The sequence below is a fragment of the Tinamus guttatus genome, unplaced genomic scaffold, assembly GCF_059628265.1.
Source record: "Tinamus guttatus ecotype Peru unplaced genomic scaffold, ASM5962826v1 Tinamus_guttatus_pri_ptg001441l, whole genome shotgun sequence".
Lineage (NCBI taxonomy): Eukaryota > Metazoa > Chordata > Aves > Tinamiformes > Tinamidae > Tinamus > Tinamus guttatus.
Window position 1 is genome coordinate 2,461 of NW_028289975.1, and position 17,457 is coordinate 19,917.

A 17,457-nucleotide genomic window follows, 5' to 3' on the forward strand; every position below is an offset into this window, starting at 1 on the left:
GGGGGTTGTGCTGGCCTAGGGCTCCGAGCGTGCAGGAAACGGCATGGGGGGGGGGGGCACCAGGTGGCTCCGTGTGGGCGGGAGCGCCCGGACGCCTGGGCCCCCGAGGGAAGGGGGGAGGGGAGAGGAAGTAGGGCGGGGGCGGCCGCCCGGATGCCTGGGCCCCCCGGGGGGAGGGCAGGGCGGGGGCGGCTGCCGGGACGCCTGGGCCCCATCCGCTGCAGGGGGGCGGGGCAGCCGCGGCGCCTCCGGAGGTACCGGCGCCTCCGCTTCCTCACGGGACGTGGGGGGGCGAATCCCACCCGGACGCCTGGGCCCCTTCACTGCACAGCCCAGGGACCCCAATGTCCCCCTGCCCCCAGGGAAGGAGCGAGAAGGGGCTCGGTTCAAAATTCCTCCTTTTTAATTAATGCTTGCGGGGGGGGGAAGGGGGCGGGTTTCGGGGTGGATTTTTTTTTTGTCTTTTTTGTTTTGTTTTTAACTTTATTTCAGGTTCTCGGTAACTCATTTCATGCAATTGCGGCCGCCCCCCCCTCCTCAGTGCGGCCCCCCCGGCGGGGGGGGGGGGTTGAAGCCCAGACGGCGCCGCTGCCGCGGGGCGGGGGGGGCATCCTCGCCGCCCCCCCCCCGGCCCCTCCGCGCCCTTCCCATCCGGTGGCTCCGCTCCTGCCCCGGGGACGATGTCGTGCGTGGGTGGTGGGGGCGGGTGGGTTGGACACCGGTCCGGTTCGCTTCCCCGCCCCGGTTGATCGAGATGATAAAACTCATCCATAGCATCGCGCGTGCCCCCCGATATGTCGCGATAGTCACCCCCCCCTCTCCTCGGGGGGGAGGGAGGTTGGAGGAAGGGAGGAGGGGGCGGCGGCGGCAGGAGGAGCGCGCGCTCGGTGTCGGCGCGTGTCGCTCGGCGGCGTCGCGGCGTGTCGCGCCCGGCGGCGGCGTCGCGGCGTGTCGCGATAGAGGCGCGTCGCGATCGAGGCGTGTCGCGATCGGGGCCTGTCGCGATCGGGGCCTGTCGCTAGCAGCAGTCATCGTCCGTCTCGCTGTAGGGCTCGCGCAGTCCGTGGCGGGCGGCGGGGCGCCCTTTGCCGCCTCCGCCGGGCCCCGCGTAGTAGCCGTTGGGCAAGCGGCGACCGCCGTGCCGGGAGGGCGACCCGCCGCCCCCGCCGCCGCCGCCGCCCCCCCGCGGAGTCCTGGGCTCGTAGAGCGGCTCCGGGTCGCGGTAGCCGCGGGGCTCGGGCCAGCGGCGGGTGTCGGGAGGCGGCGGCGGCGGCGGGCGGCGGGCGACGGCGGCGGCGGCGGGGGGGGCGCGGCGGGCGGCGGGCGAGTAGGACACGCGGGGCCGCGGCGTGGGCGGCGTGGGCGGCAGCTGGCGGCGGGCGCGGCGGGGGGTGCTGGTCCCCGACGTGGAGAGCACCGGGCTGCCGCTCACCGAACTACTGCCCTACAGCAACACGGAGAGGGCGGCAATCGCGGGGGCGCGCACGGGGACACGGGGACAGCGACACGCGGGGCGTGGGCATGGCGGACGTGGACACAGCGGGGACGTGGACACGGCGGGGGAATGTGGGGAACGCAGCACGGGGGACAGGGACACGGGGTGTGGGTGACATGGACACAGCGGGGACGTGGACATGGGGATATGGGAAATGGCACGGGGGACATGGGGACAAGCACACGGGGTGTGGGTGTGGGGGACATGGACACAGCAGGGATGGGGACATGGACACAAGAGGCATGGACACGGGGGATATGGGGAACGCAGCACAGGGGACATGGGGACAGGGACACGGGATGTGGGTGTGGAGGACATGGACACAGCAGGGACGTGGACACAAGGGACATGGACACGGGGGATATGGGAAACGTAGCACAGGGGACATGGGGGACAGGGACACAGCGGGTGTGGGCATGGGGGACATGGACACGGCAGGGACATGGACACGGGGACAGGGACACAAGGGACATGGACATGGGGGATATGGGAAATGGCACAGGGGACATGGGGACAGGGACACGGGATGTGGGTGTGGAGGACATGGACACAGCAGGGACGTGGACACGGGGGATATGGGGAATACAGTACAGGGGACATGGACACAGCAGGGATATGGACACGGGGACATGGACACAAGGGACATGGACACGGGGGATATGGGAAATGGCACAGGGGACAAGGACATGGTGGGGGACGTGGACATTGGGAACAAGGTGGGACAGGGAGATGGGGGCGTGAACATGGGGGACACAGACACGGCAGGAATGTGGACATGGGGACATGGATGTGGGGAATATTGGGAACACAGCACAGGGGGACAGGGACACGGGACATGGACACAGGGTGACATAGAGGACAGATATCGGGGAGAATTGGACACGGGGGCACAGAGCGGGACATAAGGACATGGGGGACATGGACACGGGGGGATATATGAGACATGATGGGGATGTGCATATGGAGGACACAGGGACATGAGCCGCATGGCACGGCGAGGGGGGGACAGGGACGGGGGGGACACGGGTGATAAACAGATATGGGGGGGGGGGGGCAAAGACACAACGGGACAAATGGGAGGGGAGAAGAAAAGAGGAAAAAAAAAAAAAAAAGGAACAAAAAGTGAGAGGGGAGGAGAAAAAAAAAAAAGTGAGAAGAGAGGTGAGAAGGGTCGGCCGGGGCGGGGGGAGCGATGGGGGGGGGGGCAAGGCGGGGGGGGGGGGCGATGGTTGCGAGGGCGGCGGGGGGGGGGGGGGAGTTGCAAAGCCACTTGCAAAAATAATCAAAGTGCCCCAAAATAACCCCAAAATGCGGCTCTGCGGGGAGGGGGAGATGGGGGGGGGGGGGGAAGCTGGAGCATTTTGGAAGAGAGCAGGTGGGGGGGGGGGTCCTGATTGGGGGGGGGGGGGCAACGAGACCCCTCCCGTTCTGGCGCTGAGTGGTGGTGGGGGGGGTGGTATCCGCGCACCTCAGTGACTATGGGGGGGGGGGGGCACAGGGGTCCATGCGCCCTAAAACAGGTGCAGGGCGGGGGGGGGGGCACCCAGTCTTTTTTGGGGGGGGGTGCAAAGGGTGCACCCAGTATTAATGGGGGGGGGGGGTGCACCCAGTGTTAAGGGGGGGGGGGGTGCAGAGGGCAGGGGGTGCACCCAGATGGGGGCCACGTCCCCATCCCAGGATGCAGCTGGGGGCGGGGTGGGGGGGGTCATTCTGTCTTGTTGCCCCCTGCCCCAAGCGGGTGCAACCCCCACAGCACCCATGGGTGCAAGATCCTAGTTGGGGGGGGGGGGTAAATTTGGGGGGGGGGGGGGCGGTGCAGCTTCGTTCCAAACGCTCCAAGGAGGGTCCTGCAATGGGGGGGGGCGGGTGGGGGGGGGGGGGTGGATTTTTGGGGGGGGGGGGGGGGCCCGCTTACCTGGGCTGCCCCTCGCGGCCGGGCGCAGCGGAGCCGAAACAGAGACGTCACTGGGCGCTGGTCCCGCCAGCGGCACGGGGGGGGGACGCACGGGGAGGGGACATGGGGACATTGCGGGGGGGGGGGGGGGGGACATTGGCGGGGGAGGGGGGCGCGCAAGCGAGATGGCTCTGTGCAGGGATGGGCAGCAGCGGGGGGGGAAGCAGCGGATGGGGGGGCAGCGCGAAGGGGTACCCCCCCCTTGCCCCCTCCCATTTCTCGTGCCCCCCCCTTTCTCTTGCCCCCCTCAATTGATTTGTTCCCCCCCCCATTACTTTTAGCCCCCCCTCCCCCTAATTGCCCTCCCCTGGGGGCATCCTGGGCCACCAGGATGGTGACATTTGGGGGGAGGGGGGCACTGCTCCTCTGTCCCCCCCCCCCCACGGGTGTCCCCCCAACTTGATGGGGGGGGATGGTCTCTGGTGGAGAGACCCTCGGGGGGGGGGGGGTGTCACTTTGGGCCCTGCTCTATTTTTTTTGGGGGGGGGGGGGTTGGAAATGGTCTGGGGGCTCCGTGTGTGTTTGGGGGGGGGGGGGGTCTTTGGTTTCACCCCCAAGCCAGACCCGGCCCAGGGAGCAGCCCTTGCCCCCCCCCGCCATTGCTGGGGGAGGGGGTTGGTAGATTTGGAGGTTGGGGGGGGGGGGTCAGATTTGGCGGGGGGGGGGGTGTTTCCAATTGGGGGGGGGTGTCAGATTTTTTGGGGGGGGGGTCAGATTTGGGCAGGAGGTGTTGGATTTGGAGAGGGGGGGGTGGTCACATTTGGGGGGGGAAATCACGTTTAGATGGAATGTCAGATTTGGGGGGGGGGGGTTCAGATTTGGGCAGGGGGGGTGTTTCCAATGGGGGGGGTGGTCAGATTTTCCGGGGGGGGGTCAGATTTGGGTAGGGGGTGTTGGATTTGGGGGGAGGGGGTGGTCACATTTGGGTGGGATCGCATTTAGATGGAATGTCAGATTTGGGGGGGGGGTTCAGATTTGGGCGGGGGGGGGTGTTTCCAATGGGGGGGGGTCAGATTTTCGGGGGGGGTCAGATTTGGGTAGGGGGGTTTGGATTTGGGGGGAGGGGGTGGTCACATTTGGGTGGGGTCGCATTTAGATGGAATGTCAGATTGGGGGGGGGGTTCAGATTTGGGCAGGGGGGTGTTCCCGATTGGGGGGGGTGTCAGATTTTTTGGGGGGGGTCAGATTTTTTGGGGGGGGGTCAGATTTGGGCAGGGGGTGTTAGATTTGGAGAGGGGGGAGGTGTTCACATTTGGGGGGGGATCACGTTTAGATGGAATGTCAGCTTTGGGGAGGGGGGGGGGGGTTCCGATTTGGGTGGAAAGTGCCAGATTTTGGAAGCGGATTTTGGGGGGGGGGGGGGTCCCTATAGGCGCAGGGGCGAGGGGAAGGTGGGACCCACCTGGCGGGGGGCCGGGCGCTCGGGGCCGGCGCTGGGCGAGCGGGAGCAGCGGGGCCGCCCGGGCTCGCGGCGCTCGCGGTCCCCGCGCTGCCGCCGCCGCCGCCGCCGTGGTGGTGGTGATGGTGGTGGTGGTGGTGGTGGTGCCGGTGGCGCCGGTCCTTGGCGCGGCCCCGCTCCGGCTCCCGCTCCTTGGCCGGGAGCTCCCCGGACTGCGTCGTGACGCTCAGGTCCGTGCCCAGGCCTGCGGCGGGGACGTTTGGGGACGTCGGCGGTGGCTGGGGGACGCGGTTCAGGTGGGGTGACCCGTAGGGCTCAGGAGGAGATGGGGACATGATGGGGGTGGCCAGACCCATGGGACTCAGGAGGACATGGGGACATTTGGGAGCTGGTGTCACCTATAGGAGTCAGGAGGAGGTGGGGACCTGACCCATGGCACTCAGGAGGACATGGGGGACATGATGGAGATGGTGTCACCTATAGGAGTCAGGAGGAGGTGGGGACCTGACCCATGGGACTCAGGAGGACATGGGGACACTTGGGAGATGGTGTGACCCAAGGGACTCATGGGGACATGGAGGAGGTGACCTGACCCATGGCACTCAGGAGGACATGGGGGACATCATGGAGATGGTGTGACCCAGGGGACTCATGAGGACACGGAGAAGGTGACCTGACCCATGGCACTCAGGAGGACATGGGGGACATGATGGAGATGGTGTGACCCAGGGGACTCATGGGGACACCGAGGAGGTGACCTGACCCATGGCACTCAGGAGGACATGGGGACACAGTGGAGATGGTGTGACCCAGGGGACTCATGGGGACACGGAGGAGGTGACCTGACCTGTGGCGCTCAGGAGGACATGGGGACACTTGGGGGATGGTGGCACCTATAGGAGTCAGGAGGAGGTGGGGACACCACGGAGGAGGAGGTGACCTGATCTGTGGGACTCAGGAGGACATGGGACACTTGGGAGATGGTGTGACCCAGGGGACTCATGGGGACACGGAGGAGGTGACCTGACCCATGGCACTCAGGAGGACATGGGGGACATGATGGAGATGGTGTGACCCAGGGGACTCATGAGGACATGGAGGAGGTGACCTGACCCATGGCACTCAGGAGGACATGGGGACACTTGGGAGTTGGTGTCACCTCTAGGAGTCAGGAGAAGGTGGGGACACCACGGAGGAGGTGACTTGACCCATGGCACTCAGGAGGACATGGGGACACAGTGGAGATGGTGTGACCCAGGGGACTCATGGGGACACAGAGGACGTGGCATGGTCCGTTGGGCTCATGGAGACACAGTGGAGGTGGCCTGACCCATGGGACTCAGGAGGACACGGGGATGCGGTGGAGATGGTGTGACCCAAGGGGACACGGAGGAGGTGGCATGGTCCATTGGGCTCATGGAGACACAGTGGAGGTGGAGTGACCCATGGGAATCAGGGGACACCATGGAGGAGATGGTGTCACCTCTGGGACTTCTGGGGACACCCTGGAGGAGATCCCACCTTCAGGGGACACTCAGGGCAGCGTGACGGGACACCAGGAGGAGACAGGGATGCACCAAAAACTCCAACCCAGGAGAAAGGGATCAAGGGGACAGAGCGGTGGCCCCGGGGGGTGGACGCGCTCGGGGTGGCCACCTGTGTCCCCGTCCGTGTAGCGGCTGAGGGAGCGCTCGGAGGCGCGGTGGCCCCGCTCGCGCCGGCGCTGGTGCCGCGGGCCGTCCTCGGGGGGGACGCGCTCCAGCGAGTAGTCGTCGAGGCGGAGGCCCGGGCCGCGCGGCTGGCCAGCAGCGAGGCCGAGCGCGTCATGGGGCTGCCATCCGCGACGGGCTGCGGGGGAGAGAGCAGAGCCGCGGCGCTGCAGCGGAGCCCGGCCGGGCCGGCGCGGGGACGGGACGGCTCCTGCTGGAAGGGGACGGGGCGGCTTGAGGGACCGCGGCGGCCTCCGCGGCCTCCGCGGCCTCCGCCGGCTGCTCGCTCGGGCCTCCGTGCCGCCTTCCAGCCTCCATCCGGACAGCTGCCTCCCGGCCGTTGAGCCAGGTGTGCCGGTTCTCACCCAGCTGCTGCCTGTTTGGCCATCCATCCATCCATCCTTCAATTCACCCTTCCTTCCATCCATCCATCCATCAATTCATCCTTCCTTCCATCCATCCGTCCATCCATCCGTCCATCCGTCCATCCAGCCTTCAATTCACCCTTCCTTCCATCCGTCCAGCCGTCCATCCTTCAATTCACGCTTCCATCTGTCCATCCATCCATCCATCCATCCATCCATCCATCCATCCATCCTTCAATTCACCCTTCCTTTCATCCGTCCATCCATCCATCCAGCTGTCCATCCATCCATCCTAAATTCACCCTTCCTTCCATCCATCCATCCATCTGCCCATCCATCCTTCCATTCATCCATCCATCTGCCTCTTCATCTATCCATCCGTCCCTCCCTCCATCCATCCACCCATCCACCTCTCTATCCATCCACCCCTCCATCCATCCGCCCATCCATCCATCCATCCATCTGCCTCTTCATCTATCCATCCGTCCCTCCCTCCATCCATCCACCCATCCACCTCTCTATCCATCCACCCCTCCACCCATCCATCCGTCCATCCATCCATCCATCCATCCGCCCATCCATCCATCCGTCCATCCATCCAGCCATCTGCTCATCCACCCTTCCATCCATCCGCCCATTCACCCCTCCCTCCCTCCCTCCCTCCATCCATCCATCCATCCATCCATCCTTCCCTCACCGCCTCCCATCATCACCCGGTGGCCCCGCGGACGCAGCCGCCTCTCCCGCCGCAGATGCAGGACCTGCTCCAGGAGCCACCAGCCGATATCCCACCGGAGCCACCCCCTGCCCAGCTCCCTGCTCTGCCCAGGCCACCCCTGTGCCATGCACTGGGCTGGGAGGGGACACGGTGTCCCCTGTCCACCCACCGGGGACGGACACGTCCCCGTGTCCCCCCTTGCTGCTCTCGCCCTCCAGCTGCGCTGCCGGCTCCTGCCGAGGCCCCCCGGCCTCTGCGCAGCTCCGGTAGGGAGAGACAGGGAAGATGGGGACAGGGACATGGGGACAAGGGGCGGGGACGCTGCTCCTTGCTGGTCACACGGATGCTGGGACATGGGATGCCGACGAGAAGAGGGTCCAGGTGGCTGTAGCAGCCTGGGGCTGGGACACGGAGGACAGGGAAGAGGGAGGGACACAGGGAGATGTCCTGGGCACGTGGGGACAGAGGGACTAAAGGATTGAGATGGCTCCTGAGCTGCTGCTTCTGGATGGGCAGGACCGAGCGAGAGAGGCTGGGAAGGAAGGACGGAGCGGGGACCGGAGAGGGACAGGAGAGATGATGGATGGAGAGTGAGAGAGAAGGAATGAAGGATGGACAGAAGGGTGGAGGGATGGAGAGGCTGCAACAGATAGAAAAGAGGTCGGTGGAGATGGATGGAGCAGGTGGCAGTGGGATGGAGAAGTGGTTGGATGGATGGATGGATAAGTGTATGGATAGAGAAGTGGGTGGATAGATGGATGGAGAGAAGGATAAGTGGATGGAGAGATGGATAAGCGGGTGGATGGGTGGAGAAAAGGACAAATAGGTGGATGGATGGAGAGAAGGACAGATGGGTGGGTGGGTGGACGAGTGGATGGATGGATGGAGGGATGGATGGATGGATGGAGGGATGGATGAATGAGTGGATGGATGGATGGATGAGTGGATAGGATGACTGGATGGATGGAGGGATGGATGGATGGAGGGATGAGTGGATGGATGAGTGGATGGATGGAGGGAGGGATGGATGGAAGGATGGATGGATGGAAGGATGGATGAGTGGATGGATGGATGGATGAGTGGATGGGATGAGTGGATGGATGGATGGAGGGATGGATGGATGGATGGATGGATGGATGGATGAGTGGATGGATGGATGAGTGGATGGGATGAGTGGATGGATGGATGGAGGGATGGATGGATGGATGGAGGGATGGATGGATGAGTGGATGGATGGATGGATGAGTGGATAGGATGAGTGGATGGATGGAGGGATGGATGAGTGGATGGGATGAGTGGATGGATGGAGGGATGGATGGATGGAGGGATGAGTGGACAGAAGGACGGATGGGCACACGGCTGCCTGGCAGAGCCGGGGGGCAGGCGGGTGTCCCGGAAGGATGCGGCGCTGGCAGGAGAGCCCCCGGCTGCCGCGCTGCGGGCGCCGGGTGCCGGCGGTACCTACACTGAGGTTATTCCCTCGGGATCGGCCCTTCCTCCTCTGCCGGAGCCGGCCCAGGCGGTGGCCGCAGAGCAGCGGGAGAGAAGAGAGCAGAGTGAACGCGGGGCCAGCGGGGCAGGGGGGAGCGGGCAGGGGGCCGGGGTGGAGCGGCGTCGGCATCGGCATCGGCCTTGGCATCGGCATCCGCACCGGCATCCGCACGGAGCCAAGCAGGGGCCAGGCGAGCAGCAGCAGCGAGCAGAGCAGCCAGAGCATCCCTGTCCCCATCCCTGTCCCCATCCTGGTCTCCATCCCTGTCCCAGGGACATCCTCCCCATCCTCAGTCTGTCCCCGTTCTTGTCCTGGACCCATCCTCATCCCCATCCATATCCCTGTCATGGTCCCAGTCATGTCCTGGTCCCCATTCCTGCCCCAAGCGCTTTTCCCATCCCTGTCCTGGGCACATCCCCATTCCTGTCTTGGTCCCCATTCCTGCCCCAGTCTCTGACCCCATCCTCATCCCTGTCCTGGTCCCAGTCATGTCCTGGTCCCCATTCCTGCCCCAATCTCTTTCCCCATCCCTGTCCTGGTCCCTATCCCCATCCATGTCCCTGTCCCCATGCATGCAGACACACAGACCCCCAGAGGGGACATGAAGCTCTGTCACACGAAGCCCTTATGCACCAGAGCGGACAAGGGGTGGCCTCGTCCCCGTGGCACCACGGGGTCACATGCAGCCCTGGCCACCCAGCTGCCATGCTGGCCAAGCCCCCGGCCACTCTCAGCAGGTCCCCCCAGCACAGGGGACAAGGACAGAGACGGGGACAATCCCCCGGTCCCCACCACAGATCCAGGCAGGTTGCGAGCGAGCGGGATGTCGCAGCATCTCGGGGACCGTCCCGGTGTCCCCACCATGTCCCCCTCTCCCCAAAAGGACCCCCCTCTCACCTGGTTTTCGGCGGGGAGCCGTGGCATGGAGGCGGCCCGGCCGTGGCCCTCCATGGGCAGGTAGTCGCTGTCCGAGTAGCCGTCCTTGGCCATCTCGCGCATCTCCACCAACTGCGGGGACCAAGGGACGGTGTGGGGACATATGGCACTCGGGGACATCTCCCCTGGGGCCTCCTGTGGGGATTCCCAGGGACACGGGGACAGAGGGATGAGGTTTAGGGGGCATCTGGGGACATGGGGACTGCTGGGGATGGATGTGGGCAGAGGGATGAGGTTTAGGGGCTGGTTGGGGGCACAGGGACCCTCAGGGACACACAGGGACATGGGGACACGGGGAAAATGGAAGCTCAGCACTGCCCTCACCTGGGAGTTGGGGCGGCTGTTGGGAATGTCCTCGGGGTGTCCCCGCTCGGGGCTCCAGGTCCCCGTTTTCTGGAACATCTCCTGGGCGCGTTGGGTGACCCACGACTGACTCTCCTTGAGGCCACCATCATGTGCAGCCCTGGGGGACACGGTGGCTCAGCGCCATCACGACGGGTCCCAGCATCAGGCCGGGCAAGACGGAGTCGGTGGCACTTACATCCCCCCGGGTGGCTCGGCTGAGGCCACCGCATCCGGCCCTGGACCCCCGTCCTGCGTCGGGGATGGTGGCTCCATGCGCTGGAACATCAGCGGTGTCCGGTTCTGCGGGGACACCAGAGCAGTTGGGGACGTGTCAGGGACACAGAGAGGGACATGGAGGTGCTGGAGCTGGGATGGGAATGCTGAAGATGCAGCTGGAGGTCTTGGGGCTGGGATGGGGCTGCTGGAGATGCTCATGGAGATGTTCCAGCTGGGATGGGGCTGCTGGAGATGCTCATGAAGCTGTTCGGGATGGGATGGGGATGCTAGAGCTGCACATGGAGGTGCTGCAGATGCTCATGGAGATGTTCCAGCTGGGATGGGGATGCTGGAGATGCTCATGGAGGAGCTGGAGATGCATGTGGAGATGTTCCAGCTGGATGCGGGTGCTGGAGATGCACATGGAGATGTTCGGGATGGGATGGGGATGCTGGAGGGGCACCGGGAGGTGACGGGTGTCCTGGACCCGGCGTGTCCCCGTCCCAGGACTGACCTGTTCCTCCCTCATGGCCTGCAGCTTCTTGGCCTTGTCTGCCTGTAGTACTCCATGATCATCATCGCCGCGTAGATCTTCCCCACCGTGAGGTCGGTGGCTGCGGGGACGCAGAGAGGGGTCAGGGGGGGACGGGGACAGGATGGGGACGGGGCACAGGGACCGGGTGGCTCCTTACACTTGTGGGGGGTGACCAGCAGGTCCAGGTTTTTGGGGGACAGGTTGGGCCAGATGGCGATCATCTCCTTGCGGAGCTCCGCGTCCATCTGCTGCTTGTCGGCTCCCCCTGCGGAGAGGGGGTTGAGGGCAGGGTCCACCCGGCCACCCTTGGGGACATCCTTGTCCTCTGTGTCCCCTCCCCAGGCACAGATGGTCCATGGGAACCTCCCTTTCCCCCCAGGGATGCTCCCTGCCCTGCCAGATGCCCCATCCCTAAAGCAGTCCCCAAGTCTCCTGTCACCTCCACGTGTCGCCTGCCCACCCCATTCATCGCTGTCCCCATCTCTGTCCTCATCTCCTCAGGGATCCCTCACGTCTCCCCCAGCTGCCCTGTCCCCATCTCACCAGGGTCCCCATCCTCTTGGGGACACTGCTCCTGTCTCCCAAAGGTCCCAATCCCCCAGGTTCCTGGTACCAGCTCCTTGGGGACCCTGTCCCCATCCCACCAGGGTCCCCAGCCCCTTGGGGATGCTGCTCCTGTCTCCCAAAGGTCCCCAATCCCCCAGGTTCCTGGTACCAGCTCCTTGGGGACCCTGTCCCCATCCCACCAGGGTCCCCATCCCCTTGGGGACGCTGTTCCTCTCTCCCAAAGGTCCCCAATCCCCCAGGTTCCTGGTACCAGCTCCCTGGGGACCCTGTCCCCATCCCACCAGGGTCCCCAGCCCCTTGGGGACCCTGCTCCTGTCTCCCAAAGGTCCCCAATCCCCCAGGTTCCTGGTACCAGCTCCTTGGGGACCCTGTCCCCATCCCACCAGGGTCCCCATCCCCTTGGGGACGCTGTTCCTCTCTCCCAAAGGTCCCCAATCCCCCAGGTTCCTGGTACCAGCTCCCTGGGGACCCTGTCCCCATCCCACCAGGGTCCCCAGCCCCTTGGGGACCCTGCTCCTGTCTCCCAAAGGTCCCCAATCCCCCAGGTTCCTGGTACCAGCTCCTTGGGGACCCTGTCCCCATCCCACCAGGGTCCCCAGCCCCTTGGGGACCCTGCTCCTGTCTCCCAAAGGTTCCCAATCCCCCAGGTTCCTGGTACCAGCTCCTTGGGGACCCTGTCCCCATCCCACCAGGCTTCTGGTCCCCAACACTGCAGGGACCATCCAGGGTCTCTCATCCCCATCCCACCAGTTTCCTGGTCCCCATGCCCACAGGGACTTTGCTCCTGTCCCCGAAGGTCCCATCCTCTGTGTCCCCAATGCCCACTCTGTCCCCACACGTGTCCCCGTGTCCCCCCTCTTGCCTTTGGCGATCTTGATGTCCAGGGCGGTGCGGATGAGGGCCATGAGGGTGGAGTTGAAATGCACCGTGTTGTCATCGGCCACCGGCAGGTCCATGCGGAGCAGCCGCTGCGGGAGCCGGCGGAGACGGCGCCGGGTCACGGAGCGGCCCCGGAGCCACCGGCCGCGCGGCGCCCCGGGACCCGGCCTGGGGAAACCACCCGTGTCCCCTCCCGTGTCCCCTCCCGCGGTCACCAACCCCGGTGTCTCCCCAGGCCTCGGGCCCCGGGACGCCCCGCGCTGACGCCCCGGCCGGGACGGGGACACTGGGGTGCAGGAGGGGCAGGAGGAGGGGCCCAGGCGTCCGGGCGGGCGGCGCATGCAGCGGGCGGCCCCAGCGCATGCAAGCGGGGATGGGGGGGCCGCGCTCGGGCACGGCTCCGCTCTGGGGACAACAGGGGGACCTGGGGACAACGGAGCGGGGTTTGGGGGGGGCGTTCCTCCATGCGCATCCTCGTGCCTGGCGGGGAGAGAGAGGAGGCGGGAGATGCAATGAGTTTCGCCAGGCCTCAGCCTCCCCCCCTCCATGCCCTCCCCTGCTCCGAGCAGGTGGGTGGCGGGAGGTGTCCCCGTCCCCCCCCCTCAATGGGAGGGGACATCCGTGGGGACCCTCCCCATGCAGCCCTTGCGGGGGGGGGGGGTTCTTTTTTTGAGGGGGGGGATGCGAGCTAGGGAGCGAGCAACGCCGATGGGGGGGGGATGAGGTACGGAGCTGGGGGGGGGGGCACCCCGCTGCCGGGTCCCCCCCCATGGGGGACGGTGACATGGGGGGGGGGTGACACATGCAGCGTCCCCCGTGTTGCGGCTCCGTCCCCCCCATCCCGGCCCCAGGCGGGTGCAGCAGCTGGCGGGGGGGGGGGGAAATGCGGGGGGGGGGGCACTCACTGCTGGGGGGGGAGGAAGAGGAGGGGAGGGAGGAAGAGGAGAGGGAGGAAGGGGGGGATGTTTCGATGGGGGGGGTACAGAGGCAGCGGGGGGGGGGGGCAAATCCCCCCCCCAACCCACACGGGGCTTCTTGAGGAGCCTCCAGGAGGTCCCTGGGAAGCAAATTCCCGTGGGATGCGAAGGGAGGAGGAGGATGGTCCGGGATAGGGAGGGAGGTTCCAGGGAAGGAATGGTGGAGGGGGGGGGGTCCGCACACACACACGCTCCTATGGGGGGGGGGGGTCCACGCTTCTTACCCACCCCGTCCTGTGCGAGGCCGCAGCGGAGGCAGGAGAGGAAAGAGAGGCCGCGAGCGGCGGCCGGGGGCCGGGAGCCTCCGCGTTTTGGGGGGGGGGTCTCGGGAGGGGGGGGTCCGCTCTGGGTCCGGGGGGGGGTTATTCTACCTTATAAGCAACACGGGGTGGGCATTTCTTGCCTAAACCCAGGGGTGGGGACATATGTCTCAGCATTTCATACATATCCATGAAAGTCAGGCGGCCCCTGGGAGCGGAAGAGAACAAGAAGGAAGAGAACATCGGAAAAGCCGGAGGGGAGAAAGGGTGGGGGGAAAAAAAGAGGAAAACGGGTGGGAATGGAGGGGGGAAAAAAAATGCGAAACGACAGAAAAAATAAGGGAGGAAAAAAGGTTTAAACCCATGCGGCGGCGGTGGGGCGGGGGGCGCCCCCCTGCTTTGAGCCCTATGGGGAGAGGAGGATGAGGAGGAGGGTGGGAGGGGGAGGAAGGCCATGGCCCATGTGCATGCGGCACCATGGCGGGGGGGGGCACAGATCCCCCCCCCCAACAGACACCCCACGTCACCTGGGGGGGGATTTGGCAGCAAGCAGGGACCGGGATGGGGACAAGGAGGGGGACGTTCCATGCGGCTCAGCCCCCTGCGACGCATCGGGGCCAGCCCTGGGGACATGGAGGGGGTTGTGCAGGGCAGGGGGGGGCCGTGTATGTGTCCGTATATATATATAGATAGCTCTTTATCATATATATATCCCAGGAACCAGAAAGCGCCATTCATTCCGGGGATGCTCCGCAGGTTTTTAGTGTAAGTCCAACCTTGCAAGCAACCCTATGAGGGCATTTCTTGCCTAAGCCCAGGGGGGGAGAGATCACGCGCAATAAACTGTACATATCCTTATAATGAATGCGGCCGCTGCAAGAAGAATACAGGGCGGTTAGTGCGGACCCCCCCGCCGGCGCGGCCCGGGGGGGGGCAGCCACGACACGCGGGGCCCAGGCGTCCGGGCGGCTGCGGATGGCGGGAGCGGGAAGGGAGAACCCCCCTCTCATAGCTGCAATGGAGGGGTTTGAGTGGGATTTTTTTGGGGGGGGGGCAAGGGGGTGCCCCCTCCCTTAATCCCAGTGAGGCCAGTTCTGGGCTCGGGGACACCAGAGCGTCACCCAGGGCAGTGCAAGGACCCCCCCTCCCCATTGGGGACACCCCCGGGGTGGGGGGGGGTCTCAGCCCCTTGTGCTGGGCTAAAAGAGGAAGAATAAAAGAGGCTGCCAAAAACCTATGAGGAGAGAGGAGGGTTAATGGGCCGGGGGTGGGGGGCACGGCCCCCCCGCAGGTGACACCACAGGGTGCAGGGGGACACGGGGACGTCCCCATCGCGGTGCCCCCAACGCTTGCTCCTCCTCCCCAACAGGCTTGGTGCTGCGAGGGCCCAGGCGTCCGGGCGCCACCCCCCCCAGCCCCGCTCCCCCTCCCCACCCCGGGCACCCATGGGTGCTTACCAGGCAGCGGGGTCGTACTCGGCCCACACGCGCACGTACTCGTCCAGGTGATGGGGGCCCAGGATGGAGGAGTCGCGCGTCAGGTACTCGAAGTTGTCCATGATGACGGCGACGAAGAGGTTCAGCATCTGCGCGGGAGGAAGGCGCCGCGGCCGGGAGGGCCCCTTCGTCCTCCTCGGCATCCTCATCCTCATCCTCATCCCGGTGCCATCCTCCTCACGGTCGTCCTTGTCCTTATCCCCATCCTCATTATCCCTATCCTCATTCCCATCCCCATCCTCCTCCTCCTCATTCCCATCCTCCTCCCCATCCTCTTCCTCCTCCTCATCCTCATCTCCATTCTCCTCCCCCTTATTCCCATCCTCATCCCCATCCTCATTCCCATCCTCCTCCTCTTTCTCATCCCATCCCCATTCTCCTCCCCCTTATCCCTATACTCATCCTTGTCCTCATCCCCATCCTCAGTCCCATCCCCATCTCCCTCATCCTGCTGCCCATCCTCATCCTCTCCCTCCTCCTCGTCCCCATCCCCATTCTCCTCCCCCTTATTCCCATCCTCATCCTCGTCCTCATCCTCAGTCCCATCCCCTTCTCCCTCATCCTGCTCCCCATCCTCATCCTCTCCCTCCTCCTCGTCCCATCATCATTCTCCTCCACCTTATCCCCATCCTCATCCTCGTCCTCATCCTTGTCCTCAGTCCCATCCCCCTCCCCATCCTCATCCTCTTCTTCATCCTCCTTCCCATCCTCATCCTCTTTCTCCTCGTCCCCATCCCCATTCTCCTCCCCCTTACCCCCATCCTCTCCCTCGCCCTCATCCCCATCCTCCTCCCGCTCCCCCTCCCCATTCTCGGGCCCCACCAGGAAGGAGCAGAGGAAGATGAAGGAGACGAAGTAGAAGTAGGCGAACTCGTTGCCGCACTCGCGCTCCTTGATGCCCGAGTTCTCGTCGCAGGGCTTCCCGCTGAGGCAGGACAGCATGATCTCGTGCCAGGCCTCGCCGGTGGCGCTCCTGCAGGGCACCCGGAGCACCCATGGCACCCGGAGCAGCCACCCATAGACCCGGAGCACCCAGAACATCCATAGCATCCATAGCATCCATAGTATCCATAGCATCCAGCACCCATAACATCCAGCACCCAGAGCACGCAGCACCCAGAGCACCCAGAGCACGCATAGTACCCATAGCATACAGCATACAGCACCCATAGCATCCATAGCACCCATAGCATCCAGCATCCAGCACCCATAGCATCCATGGCACCCATAGCACCCATAGCATCCAGCATACAGCACCTATAGCATCCATAGCATCCAGCATCCATAGCATCCATGGCACCCATAGCACCCATAGCATCCAGCATACAGCATCTATAGCATCCATAGCATCCAGCATCCATAGCATCCATGGCACCCATAGCACCCATAGCATCCAGCATACAGCACCTATAGCATCCATAGCATCCAGCACCCATAGCATCCAGCATCCATAGCACCCATAGCATTCATAGCACCCATAGCGTCCAGCATCCAGCACCCATAGCATGCAGCATCCATAGCATCCATAGCATCCAGCATCCAGCACCCATAGCACCCATAGCATCCATGGCACCCATGGCACCCATAGCATCTAGCATAGAGCACCCACAGCATCCATGGCACCTATAGCACCCATAGTATCCAGCATACAACACTCATAGCATCCACAGCATCCATAGCACCCATAACACCCACAGCACCCATAGCATCCATGGCACCTATAGCACCCATAGTACCCAGCCCCCAGCACTTACAGCACCCAAAGCATGTGCAGCACCCATAGAACATGCAACACCCATAGAACATGCAGCACCCATGGCATGTGCAGCACCCATAGCATCCATAAAACCCATAGCACCCATAGCATCCAGCACACAACACTCATAGCATCCATAGCATGCATAGCACCCATAGCATCCAGCATACAGCACCCGTAGCATCCATGGCACCTATAGCACCCATAGTACCCAGCCCCCAGCACTTATAGCACCCATAGAACGTGCAGCACCCATGGAACGTGCAGCACCCATGGAACGTGCAGCACCCATGGAATGTGCAACACCCGTAGCACCCATAAAACCCATAGCACCCATCAAACCCATAGCACCCAGCAC

General features: G+C 64.5%; 1 protein-coding gene across 1 annotated transcript in view; it reads right to left on the reverse strand.

Annotated features, from left to right (window-relative positions):
- Window positions 1–999: 999 nt before the first annotated feature.
- Window positions 1,000–17,457, reverse strand: part of LOC104575958 (voltage-dependent P/Q-type calcium channel subunit alpha-1A-like) — a 44,698-nt gene continuing 28,240 nt past the window's right edge. Inside the window, 16 exon segments of the mRNA XM_088539161.1 lie at window positions 1,000–1,444; window positions 4,852–4,932; window positions 4,935–5,092; window positions 6,505–6,654; window positions 6,657–6,696; window positions 9,106–9,141; window positions 10,030–10,140; window positions 10,393–10,531; window positions 10,610–10,713; window positions 11,144–11,181; window positions 11,184–11,243; window positions 11,322–11,429; window positions 12,594–12,699; window positions 13,959–14,055; window positions 15,305–15,432; window positions 16,166–16,316. Of these exon segments, the coding sequence (XP_088395287.1) occupies window positions 1,019–1,444; window positions 4,852–4,932; window positions 4,935–5,092; window positions 6,505–6,654; window positions 6,657–6,696; window positions 9,106–9,141; window positions 10,030–10,140; window positions 10,393–10,531; window positions 10,610–10,713; window positions 11,144–11,181; window positions 11,184–11,243; window positions 11,322–11,429; window positions 12,594–12,699; window positions 13,959–14,055; window positions 15,305–15,432; window positions 16,166–16,316 (1,933 nt within the window). The 3' untranslated portion in view covers window positions 1,000–1,018.